General features: G+C 44.0%; 1 protein-coding gene across 1 annotated transcript in view; it reads right to left on the bottom strand.

The window, feature by feature from the left end:
• Window positions 1–6,000: 6,000 nt before the first annotated feature.
• HIVEP3 (HIVEP zinc finger 3) overlaps window positions 6,001–13,572 on the bottom strand; it is a 90,002-nt gene continuing 82,430 nt past the window's right edge. The window contains exons 5-6 of the mRNA XM_065421749.1: window positions 12,484–13,547; window positions 6,001–6,900 (exon numbers count right to left, since the gene is read on the bottom strand). Of these exons, the coding sequence (XP_065277821.1) occupies window positions 6,001–6,900; window positions 12,484–13,547 (1,964 nt within the window). The remainder of the gene's footprint in view (window positions 6,901–12,483; window positions 13,548–13,572) is intronic.

Raw genomic sequence — 13,572 nt, 5'->3', positions numbered from 1 at the left:
GCGGGCCATGGCCTGCACATATACGTACATATGAAGTCAGTAGGACCAGGCATTGGGTTCTAGTAGATGCAGCCCCCTGCTTAAATTACCCCTAGTGGGAACAGACTCCGCCCGAGGGCTGTGCACAGACAAGTTACAGGGGTTTTTTTTTGAAGAAGGAAATATTGGGTGGGTGGGTGAGAAACTTGTGGCTGATTAATGGGTTCCGAACAACGTGTATGTTTTTGGAAGGGAGAAATAATGTACTTAAGTTAAAAACAAATCTGTTCTATTTCCAAAGGCCCCTAGAGCATTGGATGGACATATTTGAAAAATCAAAGCCAATAAATATTCATGCAGAGTTCATCCTGTTCAGACTACTGCTGCCACTGAAATAGGGTGGAATCCTGGCCCCATTGAATTTGCCATTAACTTCAATAGGGATTTCACCCTAGCATTTAACACGCTGCAGCATGTTCACTTTGCTGCAGCATTTCCTACATTTTGAGTGGGAAATACTGAAAAAGACGACTGTGAAGTTGCTAGCTGCTGTGGGGAGTTTCAATGGCAATCTCTTTGTCCTGTGTGTATGTCTATGCAAGGCCCTTTATCCAGAATTTGGCTCAGTGATTCTGGAGCCCAAGTCTATGAATGTATAAAATAAAAGTAAAAAATTAAGAACTGCCAGTCACATAAGTAGTGATATGTTGGGACTTTAAAATTTATTCCAACATGCTATTTTTTTAAAAATATGCTCAGACTGAGCAGACAGTCTTGAGCTGTAGTAAAGGCAATATTATACTTGTAAAAACTTCTCATTCACAGTACAGATGTCATTTACAATAAGGGTCACAAACATCAAATACTGAGTATTTTTTTCCTTTTTTTTTCTTCTTGTTTTTTTACATCAGACTCTGTGCTTTTTACCTGCATTTTTTTTCCTTTTTTTTTTTTTTGCACTGATATAACCATACAGACATTGCAAGATGCAAATGTAGAAACTGGAGTTAAAATAAAATTACAGGCAAAACTACCAAATTACATTGTACACTGTACATATATTTACAGTACCTTTTTTGGAATGTATTGCCATTTTTAAGAACATATAGAAACTTTCTACAGACTATTCCACTTACAGAATACATACATCTTTTAGAAAAAAAGGCAAATATGTATCTTACATGAGACCATGTATATTAAATTTGCGTACACATTATTATTATTTTTTACATTACATTTACTAAAGTGATCTTAAGTGCCATCATAGTTCAGTAATGAAAACAAATTGGTTTTATGCCATCAGGACTGATTTGTGTGTGTGAATAATTTACAATGTTTTTATTTGTAAATACTGTGCGATAGATGGAATTCTTTTAAAAAAAGAAGACCCGCATGATGAAACCAAGTCAGGAAACGAGAAAGACTGGTGTAAGAACAAGTAAAAGGGCTAGATCAAATTGTACACACACCTCGAGTAAAAATAGTTATAATTACACAGTTTTGTGTGTCAATGTATTTTGTTTAGATGCTGTTTTTGAGGATTTAAAAGAAAAACAAATTAGAAGGGACAAAAGGAATTTAATTAAAACAGGGTTTTTTTTGCGGCTTTTCAAGAAGGGGTCGAGGGAAATTAAATACAAAAATATGATCAAATTATAGTCTCGATGCCTAAAATTTGGCTCCTTTGGGAGGTCATTCAAAGGCAAGTAGGGCTCTGAGATGCTGAAATACCTTTGAGGCTCTGGGTCAAACTCTCATTGAATTTAATGGGAGTTAGGCCCCAAAATACCTTTGAGGATCAGGGCCTTTACTCCCATTAACTTTTACTGGGCGTTACAAGGCCGAACTGCTATTTGGGTCTGTGACAATCTTCCCCTACACCCAGATTTGGCATCGCAGTAAAGGTGGTCTGATTACTAGAGCTGCAACTCCTGTCGATTTCAGCAGGATTTGTGAGCACTTAGCATCGCTGAATAGCAGATCCCTTTTGTCTAGGTGTCTAACTATGGCTTTAGGAGCCTAACTTCAGGGACCTATGTCTGAAAACGTTGCCCTGTAAGAACAGGTGATGAACACACATCCCCCAGTTGTAAGCAATAAAGCCACAGCTACTGCATCACTAGGTTTAAGAGTTTCCTGTTGTACTTCTTGGGTATCTAGCAATAAACTGACCATTTATAAATAATTTGGGCTGACAATGATCTGCTGCGAGACTGCAGGATGTGTCTGGGAGCAGATACCGATAGGGCTCAATCCTGAAAGATGTTGAGCACTCCAGTCCTGATCCAGGAAAGAAGTTCAATATGTGCTTTACCTTTAAGTACATTGAAGTAAATGTGACTATTTGCATGCTTAATGTTAAGCACATGCTTAAGTGCTTTGCTTTATTGGACCAAGGCAGAGTGCTCGACACATTGCATGACTGAGTCCATTGAGAGCAGGGAGAGTCAAATTATTTCATAAGATGGGTCTTTCACTGACAGATTCTCTCATGGACACAGCCAGACCCATTTGCCATTGAGTAGCACCCCAAGCAATGGCTTCCATGGAAAGGGAACATTAGGGGAACATTCAGCAGCTAGATAAAAGGATAACTGGAGCCACGTGAAAAGCCAGCTCTCTGTGGGTCAACATCCAGTACTCCACAGATCACTGGTGCTTCCTGGACCACAGCCAGGAACCTTGGGCATAGATGAAATTCAGGGACTTTAAAAAAAAAAACTTTTCCACCTGTTTTTTAATTTATTTGTATTATTCATCTCTTTTGTAGCATGGGATACAAAGTGCTTGTGCACATATTAACTGATTCCTCCCCTCCAAAGGTAAATCAGGATTGATGCTCCCCTATTTACTGATGGAGGAATAGACACAAAGCCATAGTAAGAGTTCAAGCCTGCAAACACTTCCCAGCGAGCACAGCACTTACTCCTGGGAGTGCACAAGGTGGAGAGTACGATGCTCGGTAATTGGGACCTGATGTAAACAGGTGCAACTCCACTTAAATCAATGGTGTTGCACCTGTTTACACCTTGTCAGAATATGATCCAGAGGAGTTGAGTGTTTTGCTCAAGGTCACCCTATGATTTAATGGCAGAGCTGGGTTCAGAGTTTGGGAATTTCTGTCCTCTAAACCTGTGCTCAAACCAAGAGACCATCATGCTTTGGTGGGGGGCACTGTTTCCCTTGGAGTTTTGGAGCCAAACTAACATGAGCATTTTGCTCACACATATCGATGTTGTTTTTCTTTTTCTGATCCTAGGTGGCTAATTCTGACCTGCCATAGGCACCTGCTGCACCCAGTAGAGGGAGCATGAGGCAGAATTCCACCCCAATCCTAGCTTCTCCCCGAAAACTACGGGAGATTTGCCACACTGGGAATCCAGGGCAGGCCTGCGGTCTGGGAATTTCTGCCTGTACTCCCCTAGAATTTACAATGGTGCCTGTGTTCACACATGTACATACACGCATAGGGAGTACAGATTACTCCTGCACACGACCAAAAGAAGAAAAACAACAAAAGCAACAAGCTAAGATATTGAGGGAATTGTGTTTTTCCCTCAGAAGTGACAGAAAAAAAAACAAGCTCTTTCCAATGTGCTGACAGGTCAAGGGTTAAAATATAGTTAAAAAATAAAGCCAAGCAAATTTGATCTAGCCCAAAGTTAAGGTCACATGCACTCAATGTAACCAGATGCTGTGTACAACCACTGCATTATTTCTCTTTATGTACAATTTCAATTATAAAAAAAACAATTAAATACATAAAGCTACCTTGAAATAATGTTAAGAATGTGACAAGGGGAAAGAAAAGAGAGAAGCAGCCATGGCCAGGAAATTCAAAGCTGTATCATTGTGGAGGGAAGGGATGGGTTCAAATGATGCTCATGCACGGGTCCTGATTCCACAGTCCATCCCTGCTCATCACAGCATTTAAACATGTGCTTAATTCCCACTAAAATGAATGGGACATAACCATGTTTTCCTGAACAGAGATGGTTTGCTGAGTTGGGCCACGGGCCACAATCCTGCAGTGAGATGTGCTTGGGTCTGACTGGAGGATTGGGGGTCAGAGTTATGCAGTGGGGCGGTCGGGGAAAAGGAAAATGAGGTAAAAGTGCTAGTCAGGAATGGAGGGGTCCAGTGAACACTGGTTTAGTTGGTGTCACAATCTTAATGTTATGTCCATGGGATCTTCTTTTGAACTTAATTCCCTTTACACCAAAAGAAAAAATATCACAGAAGTTTATTAAAAACACCTCATATTATTCACCCGTCAGTCGGGAGCAGAACATAGCTCATCAAGTCTGGCAAGGTAATATGTCCTCATTCAGGATTATATTTGATTTATTATTATTTTAAAAAGTGTATTATGTACCCGATAAACTGGACCAGCTCTGAAAGAAGAAAGGAACTGGCCCATTGGTTAAATATTTCTATCTTTTTGTTTGTTTGTTTTCTTTAAAAAAAGTGTTTGTACAGATTCCATTGACTGGAAAGCCCTCTGAAGCAGTAAAGAGCCTGCTGTCTATTAGGGGAAATATGCATTGAACGTTTGTATTTTAAAAAGTGTGTTAACACAACAGAGCAGAATGGCTCCATCACGTCTCTCCGTATTTGGTATCACATCTATTGGCAGTAGAGGCCATTGCTCTGCTAGAGATGGTCATATTTAAAAATATGCTATGAAAAAAGTCACTATGCATGCATAACAGGCCAATTTTCATACATTATCCACTCAGTCATCCGAACCTCTGTCTATGAAATACCAAAAAGGCCCCTCCACACAATGTAGGCTAGGTGTCTGCAACACTTCATTTAAATAAGTAAATAAAATAAAATACGCCCTGGAGCCAGCTGTGGGTTACAAAGCCATAGGTGTGCAAATAAAAGAGCACATGAGCTATTTATTGCATCCCTATAACTTTTTCCTTAAAAAGGGCTCATTGGAATTATTTGGGAAGGCAGGGGCTGTACAAATATAAATAAAAGTATGGCCAGAAATTGTTTGCAAGGCTGGATTTTATTTTCATTTTGAACCCAGGAGAGAATGGTGACAGAGGGCTTCTATACCCCAGAAAACGGGGCTTCAGGGTGACACGGGCATGACGCTCACTCTTGCAGTGCAAGCGGCACCACTACCAGACTGAGCCCCATAAGAGCAGCCAGCCCCGGAATGTCACTATTAAAGCAAGCCTACGAATGGCCCTTTTAAAAACCATTAAACGCCATTCCCAGAACTGGTTCTACATTCGATACATCCTTGTTTTCTTGCAGTTAAATCTTCGAAGAACCCTTTTGTCGCTTTTTTAAAAAGTGCTTTTATGGGTCCTGCAGAAGGGAGGTGCGTTTGAGATTTTTTCTTCTTTTTGGAGTGACCTTTGCATTCATTGCTAATGGGCCTCCCATTCTAAAATAAGTGCTAGTTTCATTTACAATTCAGGGTAAACACATTTTCAAATGTAAAGCAGTCGCAACTGTTTAAAGCACAAAGATAGGCAACCAGAGTGATGCAAGAAAAAAAAAAGCACTTTGCCAAGAATTAAATAAAGCAGGTAATAAATATGAATCATAAACGTCTGTACACAGGAGAAAGGGTTTGTTTTTTTAATCATTTAATCAATATTAAAAAAGATTTTTTGTTTTTGTTTTCAGTGCATCTTCTTCCCGCTTAAAATGCTTAACCTTTTCCTTTCTGCATCTCTCGAGGATATATGAACACACACCTAAATGGCAAAAAAGACAAGGTCTAACAAACCCCTTTCCAAAAAACTCTAAAAAAATATTCACAGCCTCAAACATTTTTGTACATTTCAAGCAACGAAAGGTATAGAAAAAGGCACAAGTAACTGCATACATGTGGAGATAATACCAGACTGGGACAAAGAAAACCAAGAATCTTCCATGGGTTTGGTCATACACTAGGAGTGCTTCTTATAGCGATGATTATACTAAAGGAAATAGTGTTGAAAATGTCTGTTGATTTACATAGGAAGCCTAGAGGTGGAAGAGATGAATGGAGGCTTAAGTACTTCCTGTATTCTCATCCACCTGCCTTTGAGTTTGACTGAACCGTGTGCGTTCTAAGTGTGGGCTGCTCTTCCTATGGGTTCCCCCTTGGTGACTTGGCTCTCCCGAGAGGTTCCTTCTCCTAATGGAGAACTGGTGGGAGTGTGAATGGCTCAATGAGGGCTCCGACAAGCAGCCGGTGCTGCTGCTTCTGTCCAACGTCTGTGTGGGGAAATCTGAGATGAAAGTGCAGGATGATTCAAAGTAAGTGCTTGAGCTGCCACATTGCTTCTTGCCCGGTTTTTTCAAGGGTTCTTCCCCGCTTGTTGAAGCCTTTGGAGAGTGCTCATAATTTGTGCTCGGACAGTCGGTGGGAGCTGAGCAGCCTTCTTGCTCTGAGGGGCTGGGCTCAGCGTACTTTTTTACCCTGTATTCCTCCTGTTCTGTCTTTTGCTGATGCTCACTAGTCCTCATTTTCTCTTCTAAGCAGCCGCTGCCTTTAAGCTGTGGGGACAGTGTGTATTTAGAAACCTTCGCAGCTGGGGATACGGATGAAGATTCTTGTGGGACCTGTGGTTCCTTGCCCCTTTCCTCAGCCTGGCTGAATTCTGTAAAGCTGCTGCTGCTGCCATTGCCACCAGGTGAAAAATATCCTGCTTGCAGTGACACAACTGAATTGGGCATCAAACTGGGATGGGTACTTGGCCTGGCCTGGACCATCTGGATGCCCCCAATTGGAATCATAGGATATGGAGTCCTTGTTAGCTGCTGTGAATGCAACGGAAGATGGCTGAAGACATTCTCTTCCCCTCGGCTCGGAGCATGGACATGTAGTTCATGGGATGCTTGCAAGGGTCTGGAGCAGATAGGCTGTGTGATGCCAGGTGAACATGCTGGACTTCGAGGTTCTATCTTCTGCATTTGAGAGAGAAAAAAGAGCTGAGTCAGTGAGGGTTATAGCTCCTAGGATCAGCAGTCTACAGTACGAGCAACAACTGACTGGCTTTATTACCGTTCTATTGGAATGTAAAGGAAATAGAGATGGGCCTGAGTCATGAAATTTGGTTCTGGACTCAACCATTCACAAAGGCTGGTGGGGTACAGATCTAGGGTTTTGATTCAGGCCCATCTCTATGTCAGAATCTTTCCCAAAGCTCCCCCATGAGTTTGAAACAGATCAAAAACATCACAAGAATCATAGAATATCAGGGTTGGAAGGGACCTCAGGAGGTCATCTAGTCCAACCCCCTGCTCAAAGCAGGACCAATTTCCAACTAAATCAGCCCAGCCAGGGCTTTGTCAAGCCGGGCCTTAAAAACCTCCAAGGAAGGAGATTCCACCACCTCCCTAGGTAAGGCATTCCAGTGCTTCACCACCCTCCTAGTGAAATAGTGTTTCCTAATATCCAACCTAGACCTCCCACACTGCAACTTGAGACCATTGCTCCTTGTTCTGTCATCTGCCACCACTGAGAACAGCCGAGCTCCATCCTCTTTGGAATCCCCCTTCAGGTAGTTGAAAGCAGCTATCAAATCCCCCCTCACTCTTCTCTTCTGGAGACTAAACAATCCCAGTTCCCTCAGCCTCTCCTCATAAGTCATGTGCTCCAGACCCCTAATCATTTTTGTTGCCCTCTGCTGGACTCTTTCCAATTTTTCCACATCCTTCTTGTAGTGTGGGGCCCAAAACTGGACACAGTACTCCAGATGAGGGCTCACCAATGTCGAATAAAGGGGAACGATCACATTCCTCGATCTGCTGGCAATGCCCCTACTTATACAGCCCAAAATGCCGTTAGCCTTCTTGGCAACAAGAGCACACTGTTGACTCATATCCAGCTTCTCGTCCACTGTGATCCCTAGGTCCTTTTCTGCAGAACTGCTACCTAGCCATTCGGCCCCTAGTCTGTAGCAGTGCATAGGATTCTTCCGTCCTAAGTGCAGGACTCTGCACTTGTCCTTGTTGAACCTCATCAGGTTTTTTTTGGCCCAATCCTCTAATTTGTCTAGGTCCCTCTGTATCCGATTCCTACCCTCCAGTGTATCTACCACGCCTCCCAGTTTAGTGTCATCTGCAAACTTGCTGAGAGTGCAGTCCACACCATCCTCCAGATCATTAATAAAGATATTAAACAAAACCGGCCCTAGGACCGACCCTTGGGGCACTCCGCTTGAAACCGGCTGCCAACTAGACATGGAGCCATTGATCACTACCCGTTGAGCCCGACGATCTAGCCAGCTTTCTATCCACCTTACAGTCTATTCATCCAGCCCATACTTCTTTAACTTGGTGGCAAGAATACTGTGGGAGACCGTATCAAAAGCTTTGCTAAAGTCAAGGAATAACACGTCCACTGCTTTCCCCTCATCCACAGAGCCAGTTATCTCGTCATAGAAGGCAATTAGGTTAGTCAGGCACGACTTCCCCTTGGTGAATCCATGCTGACTGTTCCTGATCACTTTCCTCTCCTCTAAGTGTTTCATAATTGATTCCTTGAGGACCTGCTCCATGATTTTTCCTATATTCTAGTTCTTCTGCTTTTGCCTGGCACTGTGAAGAGCAGTAGAGTGACATTTTTTTAAAAAGAAACCTTAAACCCTAACAATTTCTAAGTACAAAGCAGTGTTTTGGACTGAGTTTGAGTTCTGAGTGATGGACAGGGTCAAGTCTTGTTTTATAGGAACTAATCTGCATGTCCCTAATAATCAATGGTTAAAGACCCTATCATGTTATTTTTTGCCTGTTCATCAATCCATCTCTAGGTTTCACATAGTTTTCTGACCTATGTCATGTCCAGAAATGGGCTACACACAAATGGATTACCAAGGGGATTATTACAGCTAACCACACAGGACCTCCAAGAGGAAGTGGTGGAATGCTCAACAGATGAGCCTTAAAATTGGGCTGAACGCAGAATTTGAGAATTTACTGCAGGGCACACGCTCCCAGTTATGGTCTGTAGAGAACCAGCTGCTCCCATGATGCTGGTTCTCTGAGAAGAGATTGGAGGCAAAAGGGAAAGTGATAGCAAAAGCAGTCAGTGTAAATAGACAAAATATTTACCATACTGCAGGCAGTTAAATCCCAAACACTTGCCTGAGATCCCTTCTCCAATGTAAGCTATTGCCAGAGTTGCACGGGTCATTTGGGGCCTGTTTACACAACAAAGAAAAAACAGAGACGGGCTCTGGCTGGGACTCTTGAAGGGTCCTAGAGCCCGGGCTCCAGGCCGAGCCAGAATGTCTACACAGCAGTGAAACAGCCCCGCAGCCCAAGCCCCATGAGCATGAGTCAGCTGGCATGGACCAGCCAAGAGTTTTTCTTTGCTGTGTAGACAGGGCCGGCTCCAGGCACCAGCTTAACAAGCAGGTGCTTGGGGCGGCCAAGGGAGAGGGGCGACACCTGCGGCAATTCGGGGGTGGCAGGTCCCTCACTCCCTCTAGGAGCAAAGGACCTGCCGCTGAACTGCCGCCGCCGATTGCTTGGGGCGGCAGAAATGCTGGAGCTGGCCCTGTGTGTAGACGTACCTTAGGAGAACACAAAGAGAAGGAGGAGGTGGTCTGTGCAACAGCCAAAGAGGGGAAGTGGTTTTCCACACCACTTATGCTTAAATTAAGCCCTATTTGAAGGGTTTAAGTGGTGTGTCGGACCTTGTACCAAGCCTTGCACGGGGGAGAATTTCACCCTGTTTAAATAGGCTGATCTAATCCTGCACTGGCTAGTCTAAAATGGTTTTTAGATCACTTCCTATGATTCTACGAATCCTTCCTTCCTTCCTTCCTAAAGACTAGAGCAGTCACTGAACCTTCACTTCCCCTTATTTCTAAGTGTCAGTCACACCTGGGATCTCAGACTGTAGGTGACCTGAGAGGGGCAGCTCACTACTGAGGTCACCGACCACCAGGGGGATGATGTTTTCCTAACAAAGGCACGTTGAAATCAGGCCATGCTATACTGTGCTTTATATTGTGACCCTACAGGCTGGGTCAATGTATCTCACTGATTGCTTCCCTATTTAATAGCTCTGCCTGGTTGAACTGTCTTTCTGCAGCACTCTGCTGCTGCATACTCCAAGGCATGACCGTCCAAAAATCCAGATGGTGCAGGAAAGAGCACACAGTGCTAGCTGTAGGCAATGGAAAAATGCTCTGCTCTGTGGCTTTGTGCAGCATCTGTTCCCTCAGATCTATGGATGCTCCTGCCCTACAGCCTCCACTCTCACTTGCTTATCCCTAAAAATAAACATACCAAAGCAAGAGTATGGATATCAGACACCGGCAGACAACAATTCCAAACCAGTTGCTTTAGTATCTTGGCCCAGTCTGTGCGGCAAAAGGACTTAAGTGGAAGGGCCTTTTGCTTCGTGTTTCTTTACATCCACTCAAGTCCTACATATGGGGAAACTCTTTGGATTTCAGAGAAGGTTGAATGACATTAGGCAGCAATTCCAGCCTCTGCCTGCCCAGCAAACAGCAGGGAACTCGTAATGGAAGCCTTTCAGGGCAGGGACCACGGCTTGGTATATGGTTGTTCAGAACCTAACACAATGGACACTGATTGTTTCCTGGGCCTCTAGGTTGGACTCTAATAAAAAATATTGTAATCATAACCCTGGGAGAAATGACACAATAGAGCTCCCTGGTTACTCTCTCTCCGGGACTCCAGATCAAACGCCATTCCTTTATAAGTCAAGAATCTGTTTTTCTAATTGATGTCCCTGCAAACACCACCTTGGATTGGAAAATCCAGCTCTGATCTTTCTGCCTCCTGCATCATCATCAGGAATAAAGATTCTGCAGTGAAAACTCAGCTGACAATCTCAGTGATGACGGGTGAAGCAGAATAGGCTCCAACTCAATCTCTCATAGCTGCTCTGGTGCTGTAAGTCTAGCGGGAGTGAAAACTTCTGTGTCAGTAAAAATAACAGGAGTACTTGTGGCACCTTAGAGACTAACAAATTTATTAGAGCATAAGCTTTCGTGGGCTACAACTTCTTCTTGAGGATACAGACTAACACGGCTGCTACTCTGAAATGTGTCAGTAAAGCGAGCAGAGGAGACCGGGGGCTGCCCAAAGAGCAGACAAATGGACTAAGAAGGGGTCACTTTTCTGATTATAACCACTCTTCAACGGGACTGGATTATTTACCTCCTTGTTTGCCCAAAGCATCATTAATGACATAGTCAATTATGTCATTACAGTCTGGGAATCAGGTTTGTCAATTTGCTTAGGCTCGCTGCTGGCTGGAGAGCTACCTCTGCTGTCCTGGATTCTAAGATTTCCAAGGGTGATCGTGAACTTGCAAACAGAGAGACAGGGAGGTTTAGAATCCAGTGTCCCATTCGGGGTCTGTGTGTATAAGTTATATAATAATTGTATGTCTGCTTTCTTCAGCATGAGGATCCATCACAGGAGATTATTTCACAGCGGACTGAAATAGCTGTAAGGTAGGTGAAAGTCAGGGCCTAACCCAGGGGATAGTGTTTGAAGTTATAAAGGAAAAGAATAAAACAAACAAACTCCGAGGGAAATCAGTGCCACATCCCTGATAGGGAAAAACCACCGACAAGGAAAAACACGCACTGAGCTATATGGTTTCTATGAGGAATCCCAGGAGAGTTACTATGGCAGAAGTTCTGTAAGGGCTCTCTATCCCCAGAACACTCTCCTCAGGCTCACATCAGTTTCACAGCAACGTAGCTGCACTGATTGACTTCAGTGGGGTTACGCCTGATTTACACCAGTATAACTTAGGGCTTGTTCACACAAGGGCTTATTTAGGGGGGGAGGGATAGCTCAGTGGTTTTGAGCATTAGCCTGCTAAACCCAGAGTTGTGAATTCAATCCTTAAGGGGACCATTTAGGGATCTGGAGCAAAAATTGGGGATTGGTCCTGCTTTGAGCAGGGGATTGGACTAGATGACCTCCTGAGGTCCCTTCCAACCCTGATATTCTATGCATTCACATCGTACAGTTTCAAACTAGGAAATTTTTAGTCTGAGCCAGCAGGGTCTATATGGCCTGTTAGTGTGCAACACACTACTGCACACTACAATTTACCCCTCTGCAGTTCAGACTAACACACCACGTAGACAAGCCCTTAGAGGAGATCCAGGCACTTACAGACTTTCTGTGGAGAGATGGCAGTAGCAGTGGAGGTGGGAGATTTCTCTACAAACCGCATGACCTAATTAATCTATATGTATGGGAGAAACACACTAACATCCTTTACATGTAGGATGTGATGTGTCCAGCAGAGGAAGAATTAATTGTTTTTTTGACCCAATGGGGAAAATACCTAGTTGGTCTGAGAAATCGAGTGAGATGAAAAGCCCAAATAAATGTTTCTCAACAGTTAACGTAACGGAGCTGGCTGGAAGTCTAGATGGGATTAGTAACAGCGACAAGACCTTTCACCTTTACTTTTCATGAAAGAAAATCAAAGGATTTACAAAGATGAATAGAAAATATGAACACAGAAGAAGAATTGGAGCTTACCAACTTGGACTCATATAGCTCTGCACTTTTGCCAAGGAACCTGTGAGGTAGAGGCATTGACGCTAATATTCCATGCTGGACTTTTAATGAGCTTTGAACTTGGTCATCTGCAGCTGATTTGCTACTACAAGGCAAGTCCTCTTTCCCTGGGGATGGATATCTAGAAAGTGACTCTGAACAGACTGGAGGCAACATTTTCTTCAGTGATAAATATCTGACTGACGACATCTCTTTGCTGGGAGACAAATGCCTCACAGGGGAGACCCCCCTCTCTGGTGGGAGGTACGTTCTTGGGGATAACTCTCTTCTTGGGGAAGGGTGCCTTCCGGGTGACAGCTCAAGCCTTGGTGACACACATCTCAGCGGAGATGCCTCCCTTCTTGGCGACATGCGCTGACACGGTGACATCCCTCTCCCTGGAGACAGGCACCGTAGCGAAGACATTTCTCCAGTTGGCGAGAAACGTTTAGGTGAAGTTTCATTTTTGGTTAACAAGTGCTTTCTAGCTAGCATTGGCCTGCTGCCGCCGCCACCACCACCAGGGTCCTTGCCTGGAGACCATTTCTTTCTTGGGGAGGTGTCTTTTGAGGTTGACAGGTCCATAGCTAAGAACATGTGCTGCTTTGTGACAGATTCCCTTTCAGCAGAAGCCAAATGTTCACTGGAGGTCAAAGCTGGCCTATGGAGACTCAAGAAGCTGTGGCAAACAGCAACTTCACTACTGTCTGCTGACCATTGTGTTTCCAGCCCTGAGGAGGTGGTCTGGTGGCCCCTGCCTACTTGCTGGCTGCTGGAGACAATATCTTGTGTTAAAGACAATGCTGCCCCGGTGCATTCCTCTGGAGCAGATGGAGAGCTGCCCGAAGAGTGCATTGGAAGGGAGGTATGTTTCGCTTCTGAAAACTTTAAAGGTGGCTCATCTTGGCTCTCCTCTTCCTCCTCATCTTCATCATCTTCATTGTCATCGTCATCGTCAGATTCCTCTAAGTCTGAAAACTGGTGTTCCTCAATAGGCTCGGATCCCTCCCTCCCTTCGGAATCTTGGAATAGGTCTTCACTGGTTCCTGGAAAAAAACAAAATGGGAAAAA

This window comes from Emys orbicularis, chromosome 23 (assembly GCF_028017835.1).
Source record: "Emys orbicularis isolate rEmyOrb1 chromosome 23, rEmyOrb1.hap1, whole genome shotgun sequence".
Lineage (NCBI taxonomy): Eukaryota > Metazoa > Chordata > Testudines > Emydidae > Emys > Emys orbicularis.
Note: the sequence above shows the minus strand (reverse complement) of the source record. Positions and strands in the feature narration are given on the sequence as shown.